Below are 20,913 nucleotides of genomic sequence, written 5' to 3'. Positions count from 1 at the left end.
CTCTGCTCTGCAGGGGGATGCTCTCCCTACTTCCCCTCTAAAAACCCCTCCTGGAGCAGGGCATAATGACCTACAGAGCCTCCGTTCCCTGCCCAAGGGCAGCGTCAACCCATCAGATACCCTGGGACACATCGGCCCCACTTTGCTTAAAGCTGAAAAACCCCAAAAAGCAGTGGATGGGTCTGGGCTGTCTGGCTGGACCCATCTGTGCATGGAGCTGGGGGCAAAGATAGGCAGGCATGTAGAAAACAACCACTGCATCTTTATTTGCTGCTTCACAATAGACCAAGGCATTTGCAGAGGGCTCTTTGTGGGCAGGTGATGTCTGCATGCAGGACTGGCCCTGCAGGGAGGATCCTGGCTGTGTGATTTGGGGTGCCCAGGGGTGGGGGGCACCCCGGGGGTCTCATGCTTACTGTAAAGGTGTCTTTGGGTGAGGGGTGGCTGCAAGGGCTGCTCAGAGCAGGGCTTGGCTTCATGCCTGGTGTTGGGCTGTGCTGGGGAAGGGGACCCTTGGACTGGGGGCTCAAGGCTTACAGGCTCTGCTGAGGCTCTTTCCATCCGTAGCGGATCCTTTGGTTGCACAGCCCTCCTGGGCTCCCCTTCACAGCCCCAACTATAGAAGGCTGGGGGGGGGTGCAGGCTCGGTGCTTGCAGGCTGAATTCTTCCCCAGCGCTGGGAGAGTGAGGCACAGGGCTGAGCTGGGGCCACGCTCATCCCTTGGCCAAAAGGCAGATGTGTGGGCAGGGAGCTGTGGCTGGGGCCAGCAGGGAAAGATGTGCAGCCGAGGTGGGGGTGGAAAGGGCTCACAGTATTCGCTCCCTGCCCTCTTGCCCTCCCCGGTTGGCGTGTAACTGGGCTGCAGGGCTCAGCAGCCGCTGTTCCTGCGCATGAAGGCATGGCCCCGCACCTCGTGCTGCATCTCAGTGAAGGCCAACGTGCCCACCGTCACCTGGCAGGGACCCAGAGCTTTGAAACCGCACTTCTCATAGAAGGGCACGAGGAAATGTTCGCACATGAGCACGGCGCGCCGGGCGCAGGGCAGGCAGCGCAGGTACTGCAGGTATCGCCACATCAGGATGGAACCCTTGCCCTGCTGGCGGAAGGTTCGGTGCACGGCCAGCACGTGGATGTGCACCGCCGTGCCCCGCGGCTCGTGCAGGGTCAGCGCCGCCTGCAGGGAGCGAACGGGGCCGTTAGCGGGGCCGTGCAGGGCAACCCGAGTCTCTGCACCGCGTACCCTGGGTCCGCCTCCTACCTGGCTGAGCCGGTCCTGGTCCCACAGGGAGCCGATGATGAAGGCCACCAGGCGCCCTTCCTCGAACCAGCCGAGGGAAAGCTCCGGGCACAGCGTCAGGAAATGGCGGATCTCATCCAGGTGCAGCGGGCAGTCACCGGAGACGGAGATGAAGGCTGGAAGGGGAGGGCGCTGAGCACCCAGCTCCGGCTCCGGGGTGAGGCGGGGTGGGAGGGGAGGTGGGCAGCCCCTTACCTTCCCTCTCGATCTCAAACACGCTGACGGCATCCTCGGGGCTGAGGCAGCGGAACTCGCTGGCAGGCAGCGTGTGTCGGCGCTGGCGGCCGGGAGAACGGCGTGGGCCCTGCGGGTGGGTGGGCTTCAGGAACGGCACCGCGCTGAGCACCGGCATCCCGCTCTGCTCCCAGCCGCCTTTATCCGGGGCAGCTCTGTCAGCTCCGGGCCCCAGCGGTGTCACGGCACCTTTAATTTCAGCCAATCTCTTCCTGAGCTCTTAGCTGTCGAAAATACCTGTTGATCACGCATGGGATTAGGCTGCCTGCCATCCTTTAGCTGCGTGTGGGTATAGATACAGCAAATACCCACCCACGGCAACCCTGCTGTCACCCCTGGGAGTTGGCATAAGTAGCCAACCTCCAGCCCCAGGGGTCTGGACAGTGGGATGGAGCTGGGGCTGGGCGTCTTGTCCCTGTCCAGGGCACAGAGGTGACATCGGTGCTGTGTGTGCACCGGAGATGACCAGCCTGGAGCTGCGTCAGGGAATCAGGTTGGGGATTAGGGAAAGGATCTGCATCAGCAGGTGCTGGGCATGGAACAGATCCCTGGGGCAGCAAGCATGGCACTGAGCTGCCAGGGCTCAGGGAGTGTTGGGATACTGCTCTCACATGTAGGGTTTGAGTGGTGCTGTGTGGGGCCAGGGCTTCCACTTGATAGTCCTTGTGTGTCCCTTCCACCTCTGGCTGTTCTGTGATTCTGTGTCATGCTTGTGCTGCTGGGGGCTTTGTTTACTTTTCCAGCTTGCTCAGGGGGTAAATCGTATGGCTAAATCATGGCCATGCTGAGATAGGCCAGCAGGCAGGATGAGCCCATCTGCAGCTGCTCCAGTGCCTATGGTCACAACCACCCCAAAGGCTGGGAGGTCCAGGGGTGTGCTGTCAGGGTGTCCTTGCTGAACAGATGTGGGATTGGACTCTGTAAATGCTTGTGTAGAAGTTTGCTCAGGAGAGCAGTCCTCTAGTGTTCCCTTGCAGAGAAAAGCAGAGCCCCAGCCTTGCCCAAAAAGCCCTTATGGGTCCCATGGCCCGTGGGACTGTCTCTGCTGCTCTGTCCCATCCATCACCACCTACCCTACACATCTCTGCCAGATCCCTCTGCTTGGGTCAGATTCTGTGTCATAAATCCGCCTCATGTTTCATGCCTAATCAAACCAAGTTAATAAACCCAGAGAGAAGTGCAACCCGAGCAGCCCTGGCCTGCGGGCAGGAATAGTGGCAGCAGCTCCCAGCCAAGCGGGAGCCACCAGTCAGCCAATATTCAAAGCAATTCACAGCAAAGCCAGCATGGAGCCAGGTCAGTTCTGATTATTGTTTGAGAGGTGCCGGCTTTCCCTGCTAATTATAGGCTTGCCTCCAGCTAATAGGATTTATAGAAACAAAAGCATTACCAGCACAAGCGTTGCACAGGGCAGAGCCAAAGCGAGCTGGGAATTTTCCATCTGGAAAGGCTGAGGGCTGGGTGCTGGAAGTGGTGAGATGGGGTGCTGCTGTGATTCCCTTTCAATGGATTGCTGGGTTAGCAGTGGATATGCTCAAGGGGTGTCAGGGGCAGGGGAAATATTTAGCATCCCTTGTGCCAGTTCTCATTGCCAAGGGGCAAGCGCAAGACAAACCAACATGTGCTGGGAATGAGTGCTTCATGCTCCCATGGATGGGAAGGGAGCAAAATGAGACAGTACTGCAGGAATGCTGTGGTGTTTGTAGAATTCACAGCTTGGTATCAGCTGCCAGATCTGCTCACCCCCTGATTGCATCAGGGCTCTGCAGCAGGCTTTGGTGGCTCAGACACCCCCTGTGCTTATAGAAACTTCTCAGCACCCCAACGCACCAGCGTGAGCAGAAGTGCTGTGGGGTGCAGCCTGCTCTCAGCTCCTTCCCGTTGAATCTTTTCCCCTCCAGCACTTCTGGCAGCCCAGGTCACACAGCCAGCGGGCTGGTGGAGTTGTGTTTCTTCTCTGGAAATGAGCTTTTGCTTTTTGCTCAGCTCCTCAGCTCCCTGCACACGCAAAGGTCTTTGGCATGCAGGGAATGTGCACACTGAGATGGCTGCTGGGCGCACAGTGAGGAATAGCTAGAGTTAGGAGGAAACCCCTCTCCTCCCAGCTCCGTCAAACTGTCTCTCCCACTCTAACACAGCCTCCTGCATGTTTTTATAGTTGTTTATAACCCAGGCTATATTAAGGTTCGGGGCACCTTGTGGCTCCTTTCCACATCCCCGTATGTCAGGTGTACTATTAGCACACAAAGTACACGTTGTAAAATTGTCCCCTCCTTTTGTGCTTGTGCACTGCAGAGCCCAGAGCATCTGCATGGCCCACCGAGATGCTCTCACCTCCAAAATCCAAGGCAAGTCAAGCTCAGTGTCCCAGCTCCCTCCCTTCTGAGGCAACTCCCCATAGCCCAGAACAACACGGCGACCCACAGGCCACCAGATATCCCCAAGGCCATGAGGACCAACAGGTCCCAGAAACGCTGGGCTTACCGGCTGTGGGATGGGGATGGGGACCTGGTGCTGCTCCTCTCCAGCCTGATCCTGCGGCTCCTCACAGCCGTGGGACAGCAGGGATGGGGCTGCAGCCACACGCAGAGCCTCGCTTATATATTTGTTATTTATGGAGCACGTGATGAAGTTCTAAGGGGTTTATAACCATGATGAAAGACGAGGTGAGAGGCTTTAAGATGACGAGCAGGCAAAGGATCCCATCAGGCAGCTGAGGCTGATTTCTTTACCCTGGCGTGACTGCCTGCGGGGGGATAAAGCTGATTTAGCTGATTGCTGCGTACTTGGGGTGAGCTGGCAGGGAGAGCAGGGCTTGGACTGGGAAAGACATAATGCATCCTTCTGTGTGCACCCCCAGCTGCTCCTGGGGTTGTTACACGAGGAGCAGGATAAGAGAAGCCAGCTGTATTTGTCCCTGTTAGTGTAACCAAATGGGGATTATCCCAAGCGTGAGCTCCTGGAAAGGGAACAACTGGGCTCCATCAGAAGAGGGGTGGCCAGCAGGAACAGGGAGGTGATTGTCCCTCTCTACTCTGCTCTTGTGAGGCCCCATCTGTAGTGCTGTGTCCAGGTCTGGAGCCCCCAGTACAAGAAAGACAGAGAGCTGTTGGAGAGGATCCAGAGGAGAGCCATGAAGATGATCAGGGTGCCGGAGCAGCTCCCTCAAAGACAGGCTGCGGGGTGACCTCATTGCAGCCTTTCAGTACCTAAAGGAAGCCTACAAACAGGAGGGGAATCAACTCTTTGAAAGGGTAGATAACAGCAGGACAAGGGGAAGAGGTTTGAAGTTGAGGGAGGGAAGATTTAGGGAGAAGTTCATTACAGAGAGAGTGGTGAGGTGCTGGAACAGGCTGCCAAGGGAGATCGTGGATGCCCTGTCCATTGCTGAGTTTTCGAGGCCAGGTTGGATGGGGCCCTGGGCAGCCTGGTCTGGTATTAGATGGGGAGGTTGGTGGCCCTGCATGTGGCAGGGGGCTGGAGATTCATGATCCTTGAGGTCCCTTCCAGCCTGGGCCATTCTGTGATTCTGTGTCAGCAAAAGTAATCATTAAAAAAAACTTTCTGCTGTTCAGAAATGGCATTTCAGAGCAACTGAAGGCAGCACCATGGCAAGAGAGAGCAGCCTGCTCAGTCTCTGTCTGCTCCTCCAGCTGCGGAGGGCCAACACCAGAGGCTCGCCGTGCAGCAGCACTCAGCATCTTCGGAGCAGTGCTGTGGGGATGGGCTTTGCAGAGAGGACGCGAGCGCAGCCCGGCGGCTCCTCGCTCCCTCTGTTTGCTCCCGGCTGTCCCGGTGCTCTGCGGTCACGCTGCTTGGGGTAGCTGCAGCGTTGTCTTTTGAAGGCACTGCTGCCAGTCCCGTTTTACACCTTCCTCTGGCTTCGCCGCAAGGATCCGTGCACCCGAGCAGGGCACCCATCCATCCGTCCCTCCCTGCCGGCCCGCACGCACCCTGCGGCACCGAGCAGCGGCCGCGCGGTGGCAGCAGCGCCCCACGCACCGGAACCGGGCCCAAAAGAAACGGGGTCTGAGGGGTTCGGTGGGTCCGGAGCAGAGCTTGTAATGGCTCTGAAGAGGGACAGTTCCATCTGCGCACCGGTTCGTGCCTATTGCCCGTATCTGTATTTCATTAGCAGTGTTGCAACGTGCATCGGAGGGATGATGAGAAGCATCGCTACCGTAGCCGTGCTTGGAAACATGTCCGTGGAGCTGTGAGAAGGACGCAGCGCTGTGCTGTACACAACATCCAAGCGCTGCTCCTCCAGTCTCCTCCAGGAGCGCTGGACAGAGAAGCTGCAGCCCATTGGCTGAGCTGGAGCTCGAGCTCCTCGCTGGGAAGGACGAAAAGAGGGAAAACGCTGCTCCTGGGTTTTTATTATTTTTTTCTGCCTCATAACCGATCTGCCCGAGGATTCCATACGTTTTCCGAATGTCCCGCACAGGAGCGGGGAGGTCACAACAGGAACCGACGCGATGTATGGGAGCAAAGAGAGCACCTCACTGCCCCTTGCCCCCTTCCCTCCGTTCTGCCCCTCCCACCCGATGGGCGTGGCATTTCCGCGGGCGTGTCCAATCAGCGGCCACGCCCGCCTCGACTGCGTCGCTACGCACAGGGCGTGGCCCCGCAAGCCCCGCCCCCTGACGTCTCACGCGCGCCGCCCGCCCCGCCCCTCCCCCAGCCCGTGCCGGCGGCCGCGCGCTCTCCCGCTCAGCCCGGCGCCATGGCGGAGCTCCCCGCCGCCCCGACCCCGGCCCCCGCTCTGCCTTTACCCCCTTCGGCTCCTCCGGGCGGTTCGCAGCGTCTCCTCTTCTCCCACGACCTGGTATCCGGCCGTTACCGCGGTTCGGTGCGTTTCGGCCTGGTTCGCCTCATCCACGGCGAAGACTCCGATTCGGAAGAAGAGGAAACGACGACGGCGGCACCGGGGGGCGGCGGCCGGGGAGCGGGGGGAGCAGCCAGCTCGGGGGGCTCGGAATCGGGCGGCCCAGGAGCGGGCGGCACGGAGGAGGGCCGCGCCAGTCCGCTGCGGCGGGGCTACGTGAGGGTGCAGTGGTACCCGGAGGGCATCAAGCAGCACGTCAAGGAGACCAAGGTGAGGTGGGGGGGTGCCGGGGGGTCGGGATCTGAACGTGGAGCTGCGCCGGGCCTCGGCTCTGTGCGAAGGCTGGGGAAGGGGGACGTGCGAGAGGCCCGCAGGGCGGGGTGCAGCGTTCGGCCCGCTGGGATGCGGAGCGGTGCCTCCCGTGTGCGCGGAGCGGTGTCTGTCCGTCACCGAGCGGCAGCTCTGCGTCTTGCTCGCGGCCGTGTGGCTCTGCCCTTGTTTGTGCCGCCGTGGGGTTGAGCTGCACGTCAATCTCTGTCCTCCGGCTGTGTGGATGCGCCCCTCCGGCTGCGTTCTGCGGGGCTGGGTTTGCAGATTGGGCGGTAGGATTTGCGCTCGGAAGGAGCGGTGAGGCAACGGAATGGGCTGTGCGGGGAGGTGGGGGAGTCGCCGTCCCTGGAGGCGCTTAAGAGTAGATGTCATGCTTAGGGACGTAGCGTGCGATGCTGGACGAGGTGATCTTAGAGCTCTTTCCCACACCTTAGTGATTCTATTCTGTTTCTGGGGCATCCCTGCTGCACGCAGCCCGACAGCACGGAGACAAAAGAGAGAGGGGCACTGAGATGGAGCACAAAGGGGCTGCCAGCCGCGGGTGTTGTGCTGAGCGAGGCAGGAGACACACACAGGGGCTGCCGGGCCCTCTGCTTTGCCTCCTTCCAGCAGCTCAGCACGGCAAGCAGGAGCTGTGCGGTGGTCCTGCAGGGATGGGTAGGATGGTGAGCGGTGGCAGGATGAGCTATATTTAGGTGATAGTGTCATTAAACACGTGACCAGCTGGAGATAAGCAAAATGAAAACGGGCATCAAGAGAAGATATTGCTGTGTTGTGTGTTTCTACCTAAAAAAAAAAAAAAAAAAGCCTTTTCTTTCCCACAGTTCGATCACTGCGGCTTTCACATACAAATTCTGTGTGCTGTAGCAGCACAGGTTGGCCCGAAGTGGAGTGTGTTTCCTAGCATCCAAGGCCACCCCGGTTTGGGGGAGCAAACATGGATTTAGGTGTTGGATTCCTTAACTCCAAAGTGCTCATTCTGACTTTGGTCGCTGGATAGCTGTGCCCTTGTGCAGCATTAGGGAAAGCTGGGCTGGGGGGGGATGAGAAGGCAGTTACATAAATAAATGCTCTTCCTTTTTCTTTCTTTTTTGTGGTCTTGCTGCTCTTGTGTAGGCATCTCTGCACTCAGGTAATAGACCCTGGGGAGAAGTTTCCTGAGTGCTTGAAGAATTCAGGTGTACTTACCGTATTGATTTTTCCATTTGAAAAGCTGCCCAACAACCAAATTGCCAGGCATTGTGTACAAGCTGCTCTGCAGTGTGGGATTACTAAAAACAAACCTGACGCTGCTGGAAACACATGGGGCTTGCCATTTCGTGGTGGTAAGTGAGGTCTTTTGGCTGTCTGCTGCCCGGCCCCTTTGCATTATGGCACCAGGTAAGCCTGACGTCCCTGTGTGGGCTGCGGGGAGCAAACCATGGGCACCACGTGGATGTCCTGGGCCTGAGGTCTGTTGGCTTGTGGCCGCTGTTCTCAGCTGTATCTGCAGGTACATCTCCTGGCTGCAGCTCTGACTCTCGAGCAGCTTTGGCTGTGAGTTTGTTTGATGTCTTCAGGAATGTTAACCTGGCCTGGTGCAGCCAGACCATGGATGGCAGAGGGCACTTGTTGCCATCCAAAAAGCTGCTCTGTGTACCCAAACTGGGTGATGATCTGAGAGCTTTTCTGTGTTTTCTTTCAGCTACTGGAGCAGGAATTATTTTTTTCAACTAGGGAGTATGTAAGCTAATCGTGGTTACTGTTGCCTTTAGAAGCTGAATGCTTTTCTTCTCTCCTGTTGGATGTGGAAGACAGGCTGCTGCTTAAACCACAGCTCACGATTCGTGATGTTAATAAGTAATAGAAGCTTTCTCTTGAATTTGAGCTGGTGTTTGGTACAAAGGCCCACTGGCTCTTCCGCCTGAATGAGGGGTTTTTCTCAGCCTTTGGTTCTGATAGGCATTAGCAGCATCGTGACATTCACGTGAGTAAAAAGGAGCCAGGATTTCTTCTCTCTCTTCTCCTTTCCTGCCTTCCTCGGCTGCTTTCCCAATTCAGAGCATAGGGAAATAAATGTTGCCAAGTAATGTAAAACCCAGACAGTCCTGGAAGGAAACATTTCCCTTTCCAGAGAGGTGTGCCAGCTGTGTCCTGTCTGACCCCAATCCTGTCACACAGCGAACCTGCAGAGCAGTTCTGGCTTCTAGAGCCACCCTGCTTGTCTTCATGGTGCTGCCGCAGTGCTGGATGTGTGTGTTGTTCACAAGTTGCATTGCTAACTGCTGGGAGCACCTGATGACTTTTATAATAAATGAGCAGAGGTTCAGACCCAGCTGGATTTTAATTTCAGAGTTCCTCAGGTGCAGGTTATATTCCTTCTGCACACCTGAGCTGCCTTTGGGTTCTTTGCAGAAGTGCTTGGCCAGGTTGGGTAGCAGTGAGGCTCATAGGGTGCTTTAAAACGCTGCTGTCTTCCTCCCTCTGCCCCTCACCTGGAAGCCTCACTGCTCTCCTCTGCCTTTCATTTTCCCAAAGCCTGTGCAAGGCAGCTACGCCTCTGCTGCAGATGGGAGAAGCAGAAAGTGCAGGTGTTGTGTTTCAGCACCTTATCAAAAGGCCTTCGGCAGGGCAGGCTGCTGAATTCCTGCCTTGTGCTCTGCTCTCTGCCTCGGGGAAGAGCTGCTTGTGGCAGCACCCAGGTGTGATGCTGCGTCTCAGCAGCGCTTTCTGGTTTACATGGCAGCCGGTAGGGACCCGATGGGGTCTTTGGGAATATTTAACTTCCAAAGCTCTTGGTATCGATGGCTCTCAGTCTGTTCAGCTTCACTTTGCAGCCCAGTTCCGACTGTCTGAGGCTCCCCAGGCACAAATCCCGTGGCTGATCAGCTCGCTAGCTGGAATTGTTCTGTTGCTATCTCCTCGAGTCTGAATTCAACTCTGCTTCATCCCACACAGCCCTTCTGTTCCTTCTCACCCTCCACTGCTGCGATTTCTTGACCTCAAACATTGAGATATGAATATCAGGTTGCAGGAGAACTTTCTGAAGGTGTTATTCCCACACAATTTCAATATTTGTGTGAGTACTTCTTGTCTGAATCCTGTCATGCAGTCACTTCTTTGGCCTAAACTTAGGAATTGTGATTTTTGTATTTATCCCATGGGAGAAGGGGATGCTCCCATTCACTGAAGGGCTGTGCTTTCACCTCTCTGTCCCTTTGCAGCCACCACCAGCCTGGCGTGAGCACCAGACACCAGTCCTCACTGTTGACCACCTTGCAACTGTGGGATGAGAGCACGGGGAGCCTTAAAAACCTTCTGTCTCTAAACATGATTGAGGTGTCCACTATCTAAAGCACGGTGATGCAGAATGCTTTGGGTCCAGCAGGTGACAAGAGGCAGTTCTGCTGTGTGTGGGTGCAGCTCCTTCTCCAGAGTCAGCAGCAAATGCTGCTCAGAGCAGCACTCGGATTCAGCGCCCACAAACTGATAGCACTGGTTTGTATCACTTGCGAAGCTGTATGCAACCGTCTTCTTGCATCTGATGTTTCAGTCAGTCTCCCGGGGGTGCTCTGAAACCACCTGACATCCGTAGCCATTAGAGATGGGAGGGAAGAAAGGGCTTACTGGAATTGGTGTAGTTCTGCATCAAACAGGAGCCACGTCAGATGGTTCTGCCTGCAAGTGCTCATCACAAGGTCATGTACTCTCGAGCTGAGTTTTTGCTTTCTTTGATGCTTGCCAGATCAGCTTGGGGATCATCATTAATATTTTACTGCAAAATGGGCTGCTGCACAACAAAAGTATGTGCTGTTACTGAGTGGAGCTATTCTGTGTGTGTGGTGAGCGATAATTTGGGCTCAGCAATTAATTAGTGCTCTTCTAGCCCCAATCAGGAGTGTTATTTTTAAAATGGACAAAGCCTCTCCCATGAGCAGACCGTCCTGTGGCTCACAGCGCTCACTCCCAATGTGCTGGGTTAGCTGAAAGGGAAGAGAAAGAGGCAGCTCAATTGGTAATGCTCCTAGGACTAGCACACAACATGAGATGCACTAAAAGCTTCAGGAGGATCCAGTTGGATCCCATGCCAGGCTTTGAGATACCTGCATGAGAACAAGTGAGGTGTTTTGCTGTGACTTTCTCCCAAAGTTTCTCCTTCACATAAGCTGTGCAGCTCCAGCAGAGGCTTCTGCAGGGACCTGGCTGTAAGCAACTCTGTGAAGTTACTTTTTTTGGCTAAAATCCTGTGTTGAAGTTAAGTGGTGTAAGCTTGTCGGATGTTTTTTTGGGACGAGGTCTTGCTTATGCCAGCTGTCCTCAGCTCTCTCCTCAGAGCAAAGACACTATTTTTAATGCTCAGCATCAGTGTTGGTGCTGGGAGATAGCTGGCATCTGTGAAGCTCAGAACCTCTTCTCCTGTGACTGTTTAATTGCTTGTGGGATTTCAGGGGCTCTGAAGGCAGTGACACCTTTCTAAACGCTCCCTGGGAGGAACCTGCCCCGTTGTTTGCACACTCCTTACCTCCCACCATCAGCATCAAACTGCTGCTTTGGTCTGAAGCTTCTACACTTGCTTTTGGTGTTGCCAGCAAGGCCTGGAGCTGAGATGTGAGATGACAACGTGGGTTCTTCTTTTTATGTGGTGGTGCTTGGAGAGCATAATGCGTAGCTCAGGTTCCACCTTGTGCAGGCTGTGCGTGCCACTCCAGAGGTCTTCAGAGCTGTGGTGAGGTAGGAGGATGCTAACTGTGTCCTGGAACAAAATAACCTGCAGAGAGGCTCCATGGTGGTGGCACTGGGGTTTTTTTCCATGCACTTTCCATTTTCTCTTAACTTTGAGGTCATTGGGCTGATTGGGTGAAGGCAGTTCTTGCCTCAGTGCATCTCAGATGGTTCTTACTTACCTCCTGCATGGGAAGGCTGAAAGGAGCATAGTGGGATCCATGCCAGCCCTGCTGAGAGCAGGCAGAGCAGGGCCCAAATGGAAACTGGAAACCGGGCAGGAATCTTCTACATGTGCTGGTGTAGGTGGAAGCAAGGATATGTGCTCCTTGATGATGCAGCTGGACTCTGATATCAAACTGTGTTGGATAGATGTTTGTGCTGGGAAAAGATAGGTGGTGGTGTGATGGTTTTCTGCCCTTTGTGGTGCAGGCTTTAACTCCACTTTATGGAGAGAAAAGCAATTAACAGTTGCAGCTGCAGCCCTGCTCCCTGACTGCATGGCGTGTCTGCTGAGACCAGAACCCGTGGGTAAGTGGTCTGATCCTAAACCTAAGAAATCTCTATCTTTGTACACTGATTTCTTTTTTCTTTTTTTTTTTTTTTTTTTTTTTTGAGAAATGTCCTTACCTGCATGGGTTGTTCATCCTTCTGTGTTGTTCAGGTTTGTGCTGTACCAAAGAAGCTCTGTGATCATGGTTCAGCTTATTGGGGAGCTCTGTAAGCTGGATGGCATCGATGTCCTTATGCTGTGTGTTGGAGCATGGCTCACCTGGTACTCTGCATCTCAGCAAGGGGGTGGTGGACAGCTTTGGGGTGTAGGTGTGCCTGCAGCGTTGTCCTGGTGGGATGTAATAGAGCTTTGGGGGCGTTTTGGGAGTGCCAAAGCTCTGCTCCTGTTCCTCAGCAGCTGGTGCTGAAGCTCTTGGTGAGTGGATGGGCAGCACTATTGCTGCTGTGGGAGGTGAGGGCAGAGATGTGCAGGAGAGCAGACCAGGAAGCTTCCAGGCAGAGAGAGATTGAATTCACAGCAATTAAACAAGCAGAGCCTGCTCCGTTTGCATTACAGCAATATCCTTTCAGAGCCTTTTGCCGAGCTGAGGAGGAGCTGGGCGGCTCTGCCCTCGCTCCGTTAGGCAGCCTTCATTTTGTAGCACAGAATTGCAGCGGTGTGCCATGTGGTGCTGCACTCAGCACAGCTCCAGCACAGCAATTTGCTCTGCTGCTGGAGGGAGAGTGCTGCTGAAGCTGAGGGATGGGAGCTGAAGGTTTCTAACAGCGGTTTGGAGCCCAGAGGTGGGACTTGCATGCACATCACTGCTGCAGCGACCAGCAGTGCGGTCTCCTGTCTGTGGCTGAGCCTTCTGCTTCATGTGGAGTACGCTGATTAGGGGAGAGCTGGAATTGGTTCCATCTCAGCCGATTTAGGGTTCTTTGCCTACTCTTGAAAGGATACAAGGAATAAAAGAATTTTGCGTACGAATCGTTTTTGTTTCAAGAGCCAGCCCTGCTCCTCTGCTGATAAGGACACTTAGTAAGTAGCGTTTTTAATCTTCAGAGCGTTTCCTGGCGTTGAGGTGGCAGTGCCCCTGGAGGTGTGCCTTGGCAAGGTGACAGACTTTCTCTGTCGGTGACTCCAGTGACTCCAGGTGACACCTGCATCAGCGCTGCTGGGCCCTGACCTTGTGCTGATGCTGTGGTCGTGCCTTCTCCGTTTGACTCTTTCTGAGCAGGGCTGGAGAGCATGAGCTGTATGGGTGGTGGGAAGACCTTTGTTCCTCAGTGTAATTATAGACTGAGGTGTCTATTTAGACAAACTATTCTCACCGCAAACTATAATGCATGGCTTATTCTGAATGTGTGAAATGGAACGCTTGGAAACGGGCTGGCATTTTATGTATTTTTCTGTTGAGGGACTCAGGCTTGATTTGTTTCCTCAGATGTGTGAAGTGATGGGTAACCCAGCAGCTTTAGAGTTAATTTGGGTATAAATGCTGTAAGCTGTGAGGATTTTGCAGGAAAGCAATACAGCCAGAAAGTGCTAGATCCACAGTGAAATTGTTGACAGCAGCTGTGCTGTGGCAGGCATGGAACCTGAGCAGCACAGATCAGAGGCACCTTTGTGTTTTCCTTACCCAGCTTCACTCCTCAGCTGCCCTGACCCAGCAGCTGCCTTCCTTGCTGCTCGCAGGGGAGTTCTGCTCACTGCTGCACTGGCTGTGCTGCCCTTCTGGCTGCTCCCCTAAAATCTGGCTTTTCAGAATGGGAGGTGAGCATGCAGGAAGCACTGCCCAAGAGTTTTCAGGGTTGATCAGATTTCCAGCAGGGCCCTACATGCAGTCATCTTTTGGCTTTGCTCTTCGGACTGCTGTTGAAGATGGGAGTTGTTTTTCCCTGGAAGGTAGCATGCACATCCCATCCAAGTGAAGAGTTCTCATGGCTATTGCAGGAAATATTCATGCTTCTGTTCAGCGTTCGAGTCCAAGTTCCTTGAAACACTGTTAGAATTGAGACAAAATAGCCACATTTTCTAAATTTAGAGTTACTATGTGGTTGTGTAACGGGCTTTAAATGAAGCAGCTCTTCAGATTGTTCTGTCCTGAAGTCAAGCAGCTTCTGTCAGAAGCCTTTCTGTCCTCGTGCCCCAGGAAGCCTGCAGGGCCTGGCTGTGTAAATTCCCATGCAGAAGTGCTGTCTCCTTGTAGTGAATGATCCGCAGAGTTCACGTGGAAGCAGAAAAGCAGGGCTGAAGGGAGGGGAGGAATCCGTCCTTCTTGGAAAACTTCTGGGTTTGTTGTTTTTGAAGCCTGCAGATGTGGATGATTCATTGGCTTCCTGTCGGAGCAGGCTGGGCTGCATTCTGGTTTTCCAGAGCTTGGGAAGCTCTTCCTAACGAGGTGTGGTGCTATTGAATGCTTCCTCCTTGAGCTGTGCTTCATGCACTGTGGGAGTGATGAACATAAACCCGGCTTATTCTGACCATGGAAGCTTTCTGAACTGCAGCAAACCTCACAGGATGAACCAGGCTGCTTCCCAGACAGTGCACAGACTGCATGTTCCTGTAACATGAGAGAGGAGAACACCTTGCAGGATTACCCACAGTAAAAGTGACGCCGTGCAGGAAATACCAGCACCTGATTCCTGGGTTCCTGGATTTACGAAATAAAGGATCCTGAAGTTTCTGTCCAATGCAGCAGCTGATGCTTTTATCCCGGTGTTACCAGCTGCCAGTGCTGTGAGCTCTCACTGTGCAGGTTTGGCAGTAAGATTCAGGCTGTGTTGCTGAGTCGGTCGCTGCCTCGTCCCCAGGCACGTGGGGCTGTGCTGGCCTTTGCCCCCGTACTGCGGGGCTGGAAGCTTCCTCTGGTCAGTTCTGTGTGACAGAGCTGTCTCGTTTGGTTCTCTTGAGCAGAACTGTTCCTGCTGCCCTGGTCGGCTCAAGGACCTCGTTGGATGGCATTAATGCTCCTCACCTGGGGCTGCCTTGATCCGAGCGTTAGATGAAAACTTCACGCTTTTCAATACAAGCACTCTGTATTTCACAAGAGCATTGTGCCATCGGCTCTCATGTTTCTTGTTTTGGTAGCCATCTTAGAGGAAGGTTAATAATTTATAGGAGGTAAGCATCAGAAGTATTGTTAATTGATGTGGTCACTGTAACACATCTATAAAACCATTAACTGGAGGAACCTTCTTTTTCTCCCCCTTCCTCCCCAGTGTTGACACTTGGGGATCCAGAACAAACCCAGGCCAGGTTCCTGGCTTCCTTACTCATGTTGTGCCTGTGCTTTTTCCACCCTCAGTAACACGGTTCAGTACCAGACTGTCATCTGTCAGCACTGATTACCATTTGGAATCCATCTGCTCTTATGCAATGATTAAAATAATGGAAAGTTATATCTTACAGTGACTGTGGCACAAGTGTCAGTGTTGCACTAATGCTGTGTATTCTCCTCTTTAATTGCCATTCAGGTGGAAACACACTGTGTGTTCACACTTAATGTCATCTCTCCCACGGTGCTGCTTCAGCTCCTTTTGTTTTTGCCCCACGCAGTTTTTTCTGTTCAGATTACAGCTGCCTTTCTGATTAGCACATGTACAGCCCTGCAGGTTTGTAGGGAAAATACTCTTATCTGAGAGCTCCCAGCGCTGCCATCCTTGCTGCAAAGTGAGTGCTCACTGCAAAAACAAGTGGTTTTTTTTCTCAGTGTGATTGGAAACTGCTGGAGAGCCCTGTGTTGGGTTTGACAAGGTGTATTTAACCTCCTCGGCCATAGTCTATTGGTGAGCTGCTCCACCCAACCTGCCTCTGCAGTTCCAGCTGTGTGCTGCACTGCCTGCAGTGACTGACGTGAACCTGAACTTTCTCTTGTGGTGGTTTAATTTGAGTTTATCTTAATCTCCACTAATCTGGCACTGAGAAGTGTTTGCTGTCAGAGGAATCCTCCAGGGAATGAGATGATGGCGTGGAGAGGTAGCAGGTTCTGCTCTGCTGCTTGTGCTGCTTCTGAGCATTGCTCTCACACAGCTCAGGGTAAGTGTGAGGTTGGGGCAGCAAACAGTGGGCAGAGCTCTTTTTGGAACTGGGATCTTTGTGCTCACCCCACTTGGGCTGCCGAGGCCTTTTGTGGAGGCATTTGTGAAGTCTTTGAAGCCTGTTGTGCAGCTCAACATCTGCATCTGCTTGGTGCTGTGGATGCGATGATGACAGCAAAGCGGGAGTCCATCCCACTTCTTTTGGAGAGCAGAGGAATCCTTGCAGAGTGCAGTTTGTTCCCAGTTGTGTTGCTAACTTAGCTCCTTTCCATTTCAGCACGGGGTGACTGCCTGTGGTCTGTACTGCTGGCAGTGCTTAAATGAAGGCTTGGAACAAAAGATCAAGGAGTAGGCACAGACTGTCTGTAGCATCACTGTCCAACCTGTGTCTGCTATTGAGCATGGTAGGAAGGGTTCTTGGCTGGTGGCTCAACTGGTTCCTGCTGTGCTGTAAGATCAGGTTTGTTGCAGCCACTGCAGACTGGGGGGTGACACTGAGCTTTGTTTTTAGGTCTTCCCACTAGTGAATAGCACTGGTATGTGAGCTGGAAGGGGGCTGGAAGTGCAGCAGTTGGGGTTATCTGCATTTTGAAGAAGGGTAAAACAAAGGATGTTTGTTGTGTTCCCATGTGAAAATAAGGCCCCGCTAGGAGCACCACAAGGTTAGTGGTGTGTGTGTGTAGCTGGTGCTGCTGCTTCTGTCTAAACCTCATTTAAACACTGCCTTGAAGTGTCTTTTAGGCTCACGAGAATAGGAGGCACTCGTCATGGTCAGCTAGGCTGTGATTTAGCAAAGTGGCAAATCTGCTTTAGAGACTGGGAAAAGGAAGAGCTTTTAATCACAAGTGACAGCATGCAGTCTGTGATTGGAACCCAGGCCCTGAGCAATGGTGAAATCCCTCTGCTGACACCTGCATGGCTGTAAGAAGCTGCTATTGCAGGGGCTTCTTGGTGCTCAGTTCCAGCAGTTGTTGAGATGTCACACGGACCTATGGATTGTTTTCCTCCCACCCACATCAGCAACTTGTTTTTGGGAAGATGTACTCTTTTGTTTCCCTACTCTTGTGCATGTTAGTGCTTTGTTAGGTGAACTAGGAAGGGGCTGGTAACAAATCTCTCCATATTCAAAACCCGTGGCACTTTTGAAGGTGCTCCCAAGTCGTGCTCTGCCTGTGACTATCAAGGAGGAGCAGTGCTGACTCCTGCTGTGACACTGCCATTACACCAAGGTTCTGGAACGTGGCCAGGGCAGGAGATGCAGGCACCAATGGACAACGTGTGCCACACCACCATATAATGACTGCGAGCTCCCATCTTTGTGCTCCCATCTCAGCCTCGCTTGTTGAGTGACCTGAAAGCTAGGAGGAACTCCATATTTGGGGCTGAAACACCATGTATGTGCTTTCCCTGAAGGACATAGATCTGGTAAGGATTCAGCTGCAGGCTCCGTTTGAGGACTGCAGATGTCAGTTTCCTTAAAATTTCACCCAGGAAAGCAGTGTTTGCCATTCTCCCACGGCTTGAAAGTGCAGTTTTCAGAATGGGGAACTGTATGGCTGTCTGCTGTCCCATCCACAGGCTGCTGTTTATTGCAGCACTGCAATAGGGACATCTGTCAGCACAACCCATGCAGGGGTGGGTTCTGAAAAACTGCCTTATCTTATCTGAAGGTGTGAAGGTAGCAGTGAAGAGATGAGGTCAGTTTACAGCAGATGTATTGAGGCTGTCGCACAGCTGTCTGCACCACCTTTGGGTGACAGAGCTGAACCCTCGGATTGGCACTGCTGGGCAGTCGGTGCTCTCTACATGAGGGGACCTCAGCTGAGGGCTCTTCCCTTGGGAGCCCACCTTGTCCCCAGCAGCCATGGCTTTAGGGGAACCACTATGTCAAAGAGCTGTGCTGCTTTCTCCCTGCCTTTTTTTGCTCCTCTCGGCATGCAGCCCTAATTACAGCCCTGGTAGCTTAGGATTGGAGCTGCTGTCCTGTCCCAAAGCCGCCTGGCTTTGCCTTTCTCAAATCTGATTGCAGCTTCACCTTGCACAGCAAAATGGCTGGCCGGGCTCCTCGGGCTCTGAGCATCACTGCCAGTGGGCTGTGGTTAGGCTGCAGCTTTGCCTGCCCCAATCTGCACCTGGTGGCTTTGTGTGCTCTCTCCTGGAGCTTCCACATGTTGTGTTGGATCTGGAGAGACATAAGGCTGCTCCATCCATCCCTGCTGAAGTGCTGGAGATGGGCCTCCCTCGAGCTGAGGAATGCAGGTCAGAGTTAAGTATGTAGAATGAAAAAGAGACTTCACTGTAAGGCAGTGTTTCACCTAGATAATCCAGTGAGATCCTCACGCAGATAGGAATCCTGTTCTTACATATGCACTGTTCTATATGACTCATTAAGCAAACCTAATTAAGCAGTAGCAGCAGCCCTGCTAAATGGCATGGCACGCGGTCCTGAAGGCTGCAGGTCAGGCACCCTGACAGTGTGCCCTCTGTCCAAATCTGTGTTGGCAGTGCCCGAGGCCATGGGTTGAAGGAGTGGAGGTGTGAGTTAAACACCTGATAACGGAATGCTGCATGCGTGGCAGTGTGAGCCCAGCATGGAGCTGCAGGGAATAAGATATGAATCTGGACAGGTAAATTGAATAGTGCTGCGTGTTGGAGGCGATGCTTTCTGTATGCTGGGTGCAGCTGCTGGAGGTACATGATGTGCCATATACACTGTGTACCAACACAATCCTGACACAGGTAATGAATGCCTGTCAGCAGCAGTTGTAGGGCTGGCTGTGTGTCATGCAGATGCTCACGCCTGAAGGCCTCTCGCTGTGGCTTTCTGCTGCATCAGGTGCTTTTCATTTTAAGTTTCTACCAAGAACAAAGCATGTCATTCCATATGCAAGGCAAAAAAAAAAAAATCCTTTTTACTGCCTTCTCTGTATATGCTTGGCACGCTTCTTCATCTTGACAGTGTCTTGAGTTTTCTATGCAGAGTGTTTACCTGCAGGTGAAATGCTTTGTTCTGACTTCTTGTTCCCTGTGTAATGATGCACGGATTCCTTCCTGGCTTCCATGTTCCATCCCAGTGCCAGCTGACCCTGAGGGGCTGATGGAGCTGCACACGTGTATGTGCAGGCTGCAGAGCTGGGCGATGGTTCTGGGGAAAGGCACTGTTGTGAGCATGGAGCATCCTGCTCAAGGCTGGGCTGACTTGGTCTGGGCTGTTGCATGTCCTCATAGGGATCATGCCACATCTGACTGCTATACAGTGGTAGTCAATGAGCAGGGGCAGCTTTGAGGGAGTACACAGCTTCTATTTCTCACTAGGAATGACAGCCCCTATACAGCTGCCTAAGGCTCAGCTACCTTCGTGCCACGTGGCTCTTGGGTGCCCTGCAGTCTGCAGCCAGCTTTACCCATCTTTGCAGGGCTCCCAGGGCTGCTCCCCCCATGGCCTTCAGGCAGAGGCTGTCCAACCTGGGCTTTGAGAGGAGGAGGGAGCAGAGCACCTCTCCAGCCTCACAGCACAGCTTTCTAAATCATCTCAAGGGTGTTTTGCTGTACTGTTTGCAAACTCCAGCTGCATTTATGGCTCAATGTTTCATTGAGTTGTGATGGGCTGGAAGCCCTCTGTGATAACCAAAGTCATTAAAGCAAGGAGCACATCACATGTACAGCCCATAACAGGCTGGTGCTAAAGCAAAATGCTGCCTTTCTCCCTGCATGTGTTCACGGCGATATATCCTCATAAAAAAGTCACTGTAGGAAGTAGACATGGAGTGAATTACAGTTCCAGGAAATATGGGGCTCCCTGTCAAGGTTAACGGACTTGTTTTAAGAAGGTAAAATGTATTTTGCAGACGTTGGCCATTGATTATTTGTTCTCCAGACTGTTTTTATTGGGTGCGTAGATGTGAAAGCATCCAGATATACAGAGCATCCTCTTGGAGCCCTGCCGGGATGGGGATCAGTGCCTTTGGAACTGATGAGCTCCATCATTCCTCTTCAGCACTTTTCCCTCCCGGTGACGACATCCCCAAGAGGCTGTTAGCACAGGTATGGAGCTCTGTGTCTGTGCTGGGAGTCGGTGCCTTTCTGCTCTGAAAGGTAAATGCTTTTCTTGTTAAAGGAAGGGGAAAAAAACATAACCTCTCTATGTGTTTGGAGGCAGATCTGCTGACTTCAGGCAAGCAGGCTTTTACTGCCTATTGCTCATGCTGTCTGGAGTGTTCCTATAAGCTCACCCTCAGCAGAGCTGCTCACAGCTGACGAGCTGCACCTGAGAGAGGCTCCAGAATTGGTGACTGTGCTTAAATTGAACCCTGTTGGCTTGTCCCAAACCTCAGCCTAAGCAATGAGCCGAAGGAGGGCTGGGAGGGATGGAGGGGGACAAATGCACTTTAAGTGCACAGTATTTGTCAGAGCTGTTGAGTCAAATGTGGTGCATTCTGATGCTATCTGAGCATCCTTTGTAACCAGCTCTGCACTGAGACATCTTACAGGTGCTTCCAGGTGATGTTACCTGCTGTGTGCTGTCTTTGGCATTTGTGGGAGGATAATTACATGCTGAGTTCTGTTAACAGTCAGCCCCCCTTGCTCTTGCCTCTAAGATCTGTTAGCGAAGGGACAGTGGAATGCTTTTAGCACAGATCCCAATGCAGGGGCAGTGGCATGCTTAGGGATGTTCTTAGAGAACAGGAGGTCTGCTTGGCCCAGAGGTGTCTCATGACCCTGGGAGACTGTGGGGCCCTTCTGGACCCTGAGCTGGATCTGAACACCTTGGTCCTGCAATCTGCTTATTGCTGCCCATGTTCTGCATCCAGAGGACACCAGGCTGACGAGGACTATTGCAGGTATAAAAGATTTTACCCATAAAGCCCATATACAGGGGGGCACTTAACTCACCTTCAGCATGTTTAGAATAGAGATTCAGTGGACTTTAATAGGGAAAAATAATAATCAGGACATCTGGCTTATCTGGCTTCTGTGTCACATCCAGCA

General features: G+C 53.2%; 2 protein-coding genes across 2 annotated transcripts in view; one reads left to right on the top strand and one right to left on the bottom strand.

Moving 5' to 3' along the window:
• Positions 1-535: 535 nt before the first annotated feature.
• Positions 536-1,650, bottom strand: AANAT (aralkylamine N-acetyltransferase). The gene is made up of 3 exons (XM_042884011.1): positions 1,494-1,650; positions 1,260-1,414; positions 536-1,175 (listed from the first exon to the last, which is right to left on the bottom strand). Exons 1-3 carry the CDS (start codon positions 1,648-1,650, stop codon positions 870-872), a joined length of 618 nt encoding a protein of 205 aa, XP_042739945.1. The 3' UTR covers positions 536-869.
• A 4,605-nt stretch (positions 1,651-6,255) lies between these two features.
• UBE2O (ubiquitin conjugating enzyme E2 O) overlaps positions 6,256-20,913 on the top strand; it is a 49,185-nt gene continuing 34,527 nt past the window's right edge. The window contains exon 1 of the mRNA XM_042883773.1: positions 6,256-6,627. Within this exon, the coding sequence (XP_042739707.1) occupies positions 6,256-6,627 (372 nt within the window). The remainder of the gene's footprint in view (positions 6,628-20,913) is intronic.

The sequence above is a fragment of the Lagopus leucura genome, unplaced genomic scaffold (genome assembly GCF_019238085.1).
Source record: "Lagopus leucura isolate 7727_CA_CO unplaced genomic scaffold, USGS_WTPT01 Super-Scaffold_100040, whole genome shotgun sequence".
In the NCBI taxonomy this organism is placed as follows: domain Eukaryota; kingdom Metazoa; phylum Chordata; class Aves; order Galliformes; family Phasianidae; genus Lagopus; species Lagopus leucura.
Note: the sequence above shows the minus strand (reverse complement) of the source record. Positions and strands in the feature narration are given on the sequence as shown.